Raw genomic sequence first — 9,911 nt, forward strand, 5'->3', positions numbered from 1 at the left:
AAAGGTCAAGGAAGATCCAGTTGGACTAAATAGTTAAGAGAAATCCTTCAATTCTGACATAAACAAATACAATTATTATGTAGATGATTCAGGCCTAAGCAGGTCTGGCTGAAATCGCCAAGGTCAGTGCGCCAGTTACCCAGGTGAGACTGGCTGGTCAAAACTCTGCCACAAACTACTCCCGCTCCTACTTAAAAATGTGCTTTAAGCTGAAACCGGTTTGGCTCAGTGGCTAGAGCGTCGGACTGCGGACTGAAAGGTCCCAGGTTCGATTCCGGTCAAGGGCATGTACCTGGGTTGCAGGCACCTCCCCAGTAGGAGATGTGCAGGAGGCAGCTGATCGATGTCTCTCTCTCATCGATGTTTCTAACTCTCTATCTCTCTCCCTTCCTCTCTGTAAAAAATCAATAAAATATATTTTTAAAAAAATGTGCTTTAAAAAAAACTAAGCATGCTGGTGCAATCACAATCAAGTTGGGACAATGACTTCCTCTTTAGAACCAGCTTAAGAGCACAACAATGGCCAGTGTGTACAGACAGAGATACATGTGGGGCTGACAAGCAGAAACAGATGATAATTTCATGCAATATGAAGCCTCTGGATATGCCCTTTACAAAAGCAGGCCAGTCAGAAACTTAAAGGTCTAGAAAAGGCAGCACTGATGTGCAAGGGTGAATGATCAGTCACTGTGGTCTTCCTCTGTCTTTAGCTTACAGGACAAATGAGTTTCAGAGAATATTCTGATTTTTTTTTTTTTCCTGAAGAGTTGATTGGGGAAGCGATAATTACTGGTAGACATGAAGGGACTTTGGGATTTGGCCAAATGATGAAATAACAAGAAAGAATGTAATAACAAGGGCCACAAGTAAAAGAGGGAGGGACCAGTGGACCAGGGCTTGAGGAATATCAGGGTGCAGTTGGAAAGTGGCACTAGTGAGGAAGTTTTCAAAATTCTTCTCATATATTAGCCAGAGATCTGATGACATGATGATTAACAGGTCTATTTTTAGAACTTCATTTCTCAAATGCTTCAAGTTTTTTATGAAAATAAGTACCATATTATGTTGTTAAGGCATAATATGGGATTCCAATCTTTGACATTTATGAAATATCATGCCTACTGAGTGCCCACTGTGGGTATAATTTTATTCTGGGTTTTTCCAACATGAAGAATATTCTCACCTTTAAAATTCAGAATGCATCTAAAAAATATAGAAAAATGTCTTTCTCAAATAATGACATCAATAGCAACTACCTATAAAACATCTCTCCCTCAAACAGGTCTTTAGATAAAAAAACAAGTACAAAAAGGAGGTCTTCATTCAGGTGGAGGAACCACAAGATCTTATGTCCTCACTGTAGGACTAAAAACTTCACATTTCTGCATTAGCACTAATTTTGGATTTGTGGAAACACCTATATGAATTATTATTGTATATTTCAGAGTCCTGTCAATCTGGGTATCTATGTCTAAAAAAAAAAGTAAGGAAAAAATAGCTTGTCCAATCTGTTTCCAATGTATTGTATAAAGGAAAAGCCAGGAATTAGTTCATGGAAGTTTCTATTTCTTTTAGATCAAATTAATGAAGTCTCTTTTAATCATAGCCTTTAAAAATCTCAGGAGTAGGAAGAGAAACATTTACTCCAATAATAACTGAACATACTACCTACCGAGTTGTTAACTGGAAAGGGAGTAGCACATATTAGGACATAATGGTAAATCTTAAACCCCAGAAAATTTAAAGGGAAGAGCACCAAAAGAGTAGATATCATCAAGAAACTACAACATGTACCAACCTCAAACAGAATAATGAAGCATGTACCATCCAAAACCATCACCATAATCCAATAGGTTCCAAAATGCCCCCTAAATTTACCTATTCACCTATGAATGAATGTTTATGCTCTTACTTCTCTCTCTCTACTGAATCAAATAACTTTTTCTTCATTATATTTTAGGTGTTATTCAGAATTGGTCCTTTTGTCATTTCTGGTGGATGGGGGAAGCTGATGAGAGAAATGAGGGAGAAAGTAAAGAGGCAGTGTGTCACATTTGGTCCAATCTAAAACTGGTCAAATTCAGGACTCCAATCTGAATAGACACATACAGAGAGTTACTGTTCTGCTCTCCACATCTATAACCCTCTTCTTGAAAGAAAAACCCTAGACATGTTTCTAGATCAAAGAGTAAAAGCTACAAACTTCAATTTACAAAAGTATGAACAGGTAGTAGGCACTGTGACCAGTTCTAAACCCTCCTCAAGGAGTACCTTGCTCAAGGGATCCAGGTTCAGACACAGCAACAGAACTTGAGGCAATAAATCAGAACTGGAACACCAACTTTATTAACCACAAGAAAACTGTTTCTGAAAATTCAAAATCTGTCACTTTGGGAAAGACAAAATTTGTCTATAAAAAGTAATATTTAAAATTTTTTTCTGATCACTTTAGAACAGAATATAAGCAGAGCTACATTCTAGTGTTATTGGTATACCTATTTAGCCAAATCTATTTATTTTCCTCCTTGCTTAGAAATAGCCCCTTACTTCAAATAAGGCAATTATATAGAAACAGTCTTGACAGTGATCTATGTTATGACTTTGCTATTTTTGGGATCTGAGAAAGCTATTGGGGCTCACATTTAGACAAAAGGATCAATTGAAAAAAATTATTACATTCTATTTAAAGGTTTTAGGAGAAGAGGGGCAGAACTCACAAAAGCTACCTAAATCATTAAAGACCATAAGGTTGAAGAACTTTTTTAAAAAGAGTGAATACCAAAATAACTTTTAGGAAGACAATAGCCTTTCAGTCTCTTAAACAGTCAAAGAGAACAAAAATAAGGCTCAAGATCTAAAGGATAAAGTTGTATTTATAAACATGCTAAAGAATACATTAAAACAAAAAGGATAAAGAAAAATATACCATGACTAACAGGTTAAATCCTGCGATAATGAACATCATTACTATGGGATTCCACAATCCACTTCAACAATAGTCAATCAACAAAAAACCCATTACTATAAGCACTTCACACTCCTTTGGAGCTGACTCTTACCAAATTTATCCTGCATATGGGATATGCATGAAAAACATCTGGAGAGATTCAGAATATCTGCAAACAAGGAACTGTTTCTCTAAATGGCACTTATTGATCTTGAATCCAGTTGAGTAGAGGTCAACAACTTAAAACTTGTCATCTTGAAGTGAGAGAGCAATTGTGGGAGAGCAATTTGAAGCCAAACGACACATTGCTATAGTTAACTCGTGTGGCTACAAGTATATTCTATAAGTTTCTCCTCAATGCCAACTATCTGCTGAGAATTAAAAAGCATATAAAAGTTTCTAACCAATTCCAAGAATTTATGTAATAAAGGGTAATCATTATAAGAGTTTATATATACACAGCTTCTTAAAGCCATAAATTTTATTAAAGAAAGAAGTGCATGGCATTCATAGATCAAGCACATTAATCCTAGAATATGAAATTAAGTACTTTTTCTCTTAACAGCCAATTATATCCATGAAAAAACTGTTAGTGTTTTGCACCATCAAAGAAAATACCAATATTTTTACCTGAGTATCCCACTAACCTTTATCTGGAGCTATTATTTTTGAACTTTCTTTTAAAAGTTTCTTTTCAAATAATTTATTAATTATAACAACTGGGAAGAGCAGTGTGAGAACCTGAATACTTCAGCCGAGCAGTGAAGGCAACATAAAACTGCTATCCTGCCTGAATGTTTATATACTAAAATAGCCCTTCTCCTTCACTGCTGCAAGGGTACGCAGAATAGAGTGGCATTTCTTGGCCATCACAAGTCTCAGGTCAATCTTCTTGGTTCTTCAATGTTCTGACAAAAGCCTCTGGCCCTGCAATTCATGCCTCTGGTAATTCGGTCTTGTTTTCAATGAGTGAGATCTCCAGCACAGGTAAGAGTAGCTGAAAGGCATCCTGAATATAGGAAGCACTATTTGATGCCTGTCAGGATTGAATAAAAAGGAAAAGAAAAAGAAAATATCACAGTCACTTAAAAGAGAAAGTATACCATAAGACAACAACAACAACAAAAGACTATAATTTATATAAATCTAATTGAATCTGTAGCCTGACAAATAAGGGCAGACTTGACCATTTTGGTAAAGTTACAGGGGAAAGAATGATCTAGCTCTTAAGAAGATATGAAAGCAGCAACAAAGAATGGCAGCATTTTTTGCCCAACTTGCACAGCAAAAATAATAGGCATTCTTTGGCATCCCACTCAAATTTGGCATTCAAAGCATTTTGGTCAATTACTCAAAGAGGATTTCAAAAGGCTATGAATCTTACACCAATAAGATTTCCAGTCCATTGTGATAACTCTTCCAGGGACTCAACACAATCAGTGAACACGTAATAGGTGCTCACAAAAGTAAACAAGGGATACTGCTTTTAAAGATGATTACCGTATAGATAAATTTCTATCTGACATGTTCTAACCTTCCAGAAGAATAACAACAAAAAGTTGGTTACATTAAGATAAAATGTATAATTTCCAGGACATGTGTTTCAAATCGGTAAGCAAGATAACCAACTTAAAATAGCAACGGGGAATACTTACCTGGCAGGGGAGATACCATGATCACGAAAATAGCAACGGGGAACCTGTATCAAGTGAGTTTACCTATTTTGGATTTACCAATGGCAAGCACTCCTATTTAAACTTCAGTGTGACATTTGATACTGAACTTTCCAGCCAAAAGAGACCTCGGTGACTATCTAGTAAAATCTCTCATTTTGTACATATAGATGAGATTGCCATTAGATTGCTGGGTATAGATAGGGTCATCAGCAAATCAGGGAAGATCCAGGACAGGATTGGGCTCCTAGTATGCAAACTAACCTCACCTAAACATTGTTGCCATCTACTAAATCACAAAGTTACTTTTTTAAAAACAACTGTTTAAGTGATCAGAATAATTTCCCTGACTTTTCAAGGAAAATTGTGCAGTTAAGGAATTAAAGGCATTTCAATGGTGGTGGCTTTAAAGAATTCAAAACTAAAGAAGTAACTAACAGTCCAGGAGCAAAAAACAAAAAATCTTTTTCAATTCATATTAAAAGCCTAACCAATTATCAAATATATTTTCTCCTCTCCAGATTTTCATAAACGTTTTAAACAGGTTATCAAATGTCCAATTGTTCACAAAATTTACAAGACAGAGTTCTTAAAACATGGAATCCAGAAAGCATCACTCATGGGAGCAATATTCCATGATGAGATCCTCTTATTCCTCCCTTTTTCATGGATTTAAACAACCCACCTCCTTAAATCTAATGGACTAAGGATTATGTAAACATTACAAAACAAAGCAAATTTCCTGACAAGGAAATGACAAAATGTTGTGTGTTGTTTTTAACAAATCTCTGCTTAAGTATTAGTCCTTTAAGAAGCAGTTGCTTGCCTGCTTTTAATTTCCAACCCTTCCTGTTTATCTGCTGGTTTCCAGGGATATTTTGTTACTGAAAATTGTCCATTAACTGCCAAAGGATAGTACTAAGTAATGACAGCTTCCAACTTCCTGTACACTTTATCCAGCAGCTTTTTTATATTTTGTAATTAATAAACAGGGAATATGCATCAGATATACACCTGTGGGGTCATATATGCATCGATATAGCTAAATTACCAACTTTGTGGGGGGAAAAAAGGCCAAAAAATAAAAACTTAAGAAGAGTTAATTAATACAAAATGCCTAAAAGTTAGAGACTTAAAAAGAATTACTACTAACCTCTAGAAATACTGCAGTAATTAATGGATTAAGGACGTCTGCCTTTTCTTTGACCTAGAATAAAGGATACAGAGTTAAATACACACAGCAGATTAAAAAAAAATAAACATGGTATGATCCCACTTTGAAACATACAACATACACATACACAAACACCCAAACATAAATGTAAGCATAGAAAAAATCTGGACTGAGAGAGAGCAAAATGTCATATTTGGAAGTGCTTTAAACTTTAGTTTTAACTACAACTCTCCTACTGGCTAGCCACAGTCTACTCCTACAATGTGGATGAACCTCAAAAATATTATGCTAAGTGAAAGAAACCAGACACGAAATACTACAGATTGAATGATCCCATTTGTATTAAATTTCCATAATGGGCAAATCTATAGACAGAAAGTAGATTAGTGTTGCTCAGGGATATAAGAGTACAGAGGAAAAGAAATGACTGTTAATAGTATGAGGTTTTCTGGGACATTATGAAAATGGTCAAAAATTAGATTACTGTGATGGTTGCACAATTCTATAATATACTATGAAACCAAATGTTATGGTATGTAAACTATACGTAAATAAAGCTATTTTCAAAACAAAACAAAACAGACATTGGCCCAACAAGAGGCATGAATTCTTACCCCAGCAGTTGTTAGGTAGGTGGTAAACTCTTTAGACAAAGAGGATAATTCTTTACACAACACAACCGTCATCCTAGAGAAGAAGGGAGAAAAGTCAGGATGGTTCCTTCTTTTATTTTTCTTTCACTCTTTCTTTTAATAAGCTATATTTAACAACTGTCAGAAGAGAACAAATCACTCCTGGCACTAAATGTGAAAGAAGGAAGCTTTTAAAGGGAGGAAGTATGCCTGTCAGCTACCCTATGCATTTGGGGACCCATTCGAATAGGCATCCATGCTACAGGAAGGGAAGGTTCACTCCTTGGAAAAACATTTTTCTACAAAATCCTCTAGAAAGCAATATACTTTCTAGGAAAATCAAAGGAAATAACGAAAAATACATTTTAAGGCAACAATACTTATAAGATCCTACATTCCATTTAGAAATATAGTTAAAATTCATACACATTCATTTATTCAACAAATATTTTTTAAAGTCTTCTTTGTAACAGGTTCTAAGCCCTGGGGATATATCAGTAAACAAGCAAAGTCACAGTTTTCATGGATTCTAACTTACTTGCTTATTAAGGGGGGAGACTATATATGATATATAGATGGACAGATGTGTGTATATGTAGGTATATATGTATATGTATACTTATATATACAGATATATAAACACATCCATATATTAATTTTTGACCTATAAAATAAAACCCTAATATGCAAACTGATGGAACAGCAGAACAACTGATTGCTATGAAGTGCACTGACCACCAGAAGGCAGATGTTCAATGCAGGAGCTGCCCCCTGGTGGTCAGTGCACTCCCACAGAGGGAGCACCACTCAGCCAGAAGTCATGGGCACAGTAGCGGTGGTGGGAGTCTCTCCCGCCTCCCTGGAAGCCCTAAGGAGCAGCGAGCGGAGCAGTAAGGAGCAGCGAGCAGGGTGGCAGTAAGGAGCGAGGGGTCCCGGACTGTGAGAGGGTGCAGGCTGGGCTGAGGACCCTCCACCTCCACCCCCAGTGCACGAATTTCATGCACTGGGCCTCTAGTATATATATAAACATATGTATACATACATATACACACACCATATACACTAAATGGTGATATGAGCTAAGAAAATAAAGCAAGTAAAGGATTAGAAAATAGGAGAAGATACTATTTTAGATTGGGTGGTAAAGGAAACAGCATTTGAGTGGAAACCTGAATTCTGTGAGGGAGTGAGTCACGACTGAAAGAGCATTCCAAGCAGTAGAAATAGCCATTTTTCCACAGAACAGGCTGGCGTGGGATTCTGAGTCCCCCATCCTAAGAATGTGCAAGACAAATCCAGGCCCCCTTATCACAGAGGGGCATCAAACCACAGGTGAAGAGGTCTGGAGAATATCAAGGGCCCCTCCCAATCCTAGCACACTGCACAGTCTCACACACATTTTTTTCCAATGAAAATTCTCATTGTTTAATTAAGGGATTTCCATATTTACAAATAGGTCATTTTTTTTCCTCCTGTGACTATCTACATTCTATTATTTTTGAAATTTTTGTTCAAGATCAGTGAAAAAAGGTCAAATGCAGGAGGCAACCAGTCAATGTGTCTCTCTCATATCGATGTTTCTCTCACTCTCCCGGCCTTGATCCACTCCTCCCTTTCACTCTCTCTAAAAATCAATGGGAAAAAATATCCTCAGGAGAGGATTAACAAAACAAAACCACAAATATAACCTGGGTAGATTATTTAACATCTCTTGAGTCTGCATTTCCTCACTTTTAAAGCTGGAACAATTATTTAGGGTTATTGTAAAAATTAAAAATGACACATGTAAATCCATTAGCATGATGCCTGGCATATAATTAGCACTCAATAACTTAATTATCCAGAATTGAGATTCTTAGAACTATTTTCTGTTTTTACATATGTAAAATTCTATTCCTAGTAGGACTAATAATCTGAGAACTAGTTTTCAGAGTATAAAGTAGTTAATAAAAAGGCAGAATTATAATGTAGCTTTATGGCAGTGAAAAAGAAACATCACACTTGGCTATACAACTAACTAAAACCCAAAATGAACAAAACCTGAAATATGTGAATGGTACAGTGTGAATAGTATCTTGCTGAAAGCTTTTAAAACTTTGGAAATAAGCCCAGAAAACTCTTTCAGTAATATGTATCACTTACAAGGATACTTATTACACTTACTGGGAAAGGGTTCTGCTTCTTTCTATAGCTGTCACTTCCTGCTTCCGGCCATGTAGAACCAGACCTGCTGTTTTGTGAAACAATTCAATTGAGCAGGCAGTCATTTCGGCTAGGCTCCGGATTGCAAATGCATGGATATCCTGGATGAAAAACAAAAAACAAAACAAAGCACAGGTGTGTTTTTTAATCTCAGAGGAAATGACATCACCTTACTTCTCTCACACTGAAGGAGGATTCAATATCTTGAAACCTCTCCTTACATAGTAGTAATATAACTTTACAGCTGGACTCACTGCTGCAAAAACAGAGGCTTCCCTGAAGTTAGATGTGACCATGTGACTAAGTTTTCAACAAAAGATTTAGATAAAGCGTCTTGTGGCAGCTTCTGGAAATCCTCATGACACCACACATGTACCCTTTATCTCTTTCTTCACTCTTTTCTGTCCTATAGTCTGGAACTAAGATGTTACAATCTTGAAACACAAGGTAGAAATTATGGATAAGAGTGCAACAAAAGCCCTAACCGGTTTGGCTCAGTGGATACAGCATCGGCCTGTGAACTGAAGGGTCCCAGGTTCGATTCCAGTCAAGGGCATGTATCTTGGTTGCGGGCACATCCCCAGTAGGGAGTGTGCAGGAGGCTGCTGATAGATGTTTCTCTCTCATTGATGTTTCTAACTCTATCCCTCTACCTTCCTCTCTGTAAAAAAATCAATAAAATATATTTTTTAAAAAAGAATGCAACAGAATACAAAGAGCTTAGGTCCCTGACTGCAATACCCCCACATCTTAAATCCTTAAAAAACAAAACAAACAAACCAAAAAAAGAAAACTTTATTTGCTTTGGTTACCTCTATTGAATTTTTATTTATTTGCTCAGTTTTTTCTCCTTCCAACTGTTTTTCTCCTTCCTTCTCTTCTAATGGCTTCTCCAGAGATGTCCTGATCCATTCATAGGCTGTATTTCTTGCCTAAATAAGAATTGAACAATTTAATTCAGCTTACTGAGCACTGACCAAGAACATGTTAGCATCATGGAAGTTGATGCTTTTGTTCTCATCCGAACATAACACTTAGTTTTTCAGTACCTAACTTACCAGGACTCTCTACACCACTTAACACTGCTGTCCACTCATGCCTTCTTGAATTCTCTCATCCTTGGGCTTTTTAAAAAATGAGATAACTTACACACAGCAAAGTGCACAAATCTTCAGAGCACAGCTCAAGAAATGTTTACATGTACATATGCCTATGTATGTGGGACCCAGGTCAAGATAAAGAACATTCCCATCTGCCCTAGCCGGTTTGGCTCAGTGGACAGA

At 36.6% G+C, this 9,911-nt stretch overlaps 1 protein-coding gene across 3 annotated transcripts in view; it reads right to left on the minus strand.

The window, feature by feature from the left end:
- Positions 1-2,323: 2,323 nt before the first annotated feature.
- Positions 2,324-9,911, minus strand: part of FAM114A2 (family with sequence similarity 114 member A2) — a 25,652-nt gene continuing 18,064 nt past the window's right edge. For all 3 annotated transcript variants that reach the window (XM_015565632.1, XM_015565631.1, XM_006766282.2), the window contains exons 10-14: positions 9,441-9,560; positions 8,590-8,729; positions 6,409-6,481; positions 5,774-5,827; positions 2,324-3,983 (exon numbers count right to left, since the gene is read on the minus strand). In XM_015565632.1, coding sequence (XP_015421118.1) covers positions 3,882-3,983; positions 5,774-5,827; positions 6,409-6,481; positions 8,590-8,729; positions 9,441-9,560 — 489 coding nt within the window. In that variant the 3' untranslated portion in view covers positions 2,324-3,881. The remainder of the gene's footprint in view (positions 3,984-5,773; positions 5,828-6,408; positions 6,482-8,589; positions 8,730-9,440; positions 9,561-9,911) is intronic.

This window comes from Myotis davidii, unplaced genomic scaffold (assembly GCF_000327345.1).
Source record: "Myotis davidii unplaced genomic scaffold, ASM32734v1 scaffold18, whole genome shotgun sequence".
NCBI classification, from domain to species: Eukaryota; Metazoa; Chordata; class Mammalia; order Chiroptera; family Vespertilionidae; genus Myotis; species Myotis davidii.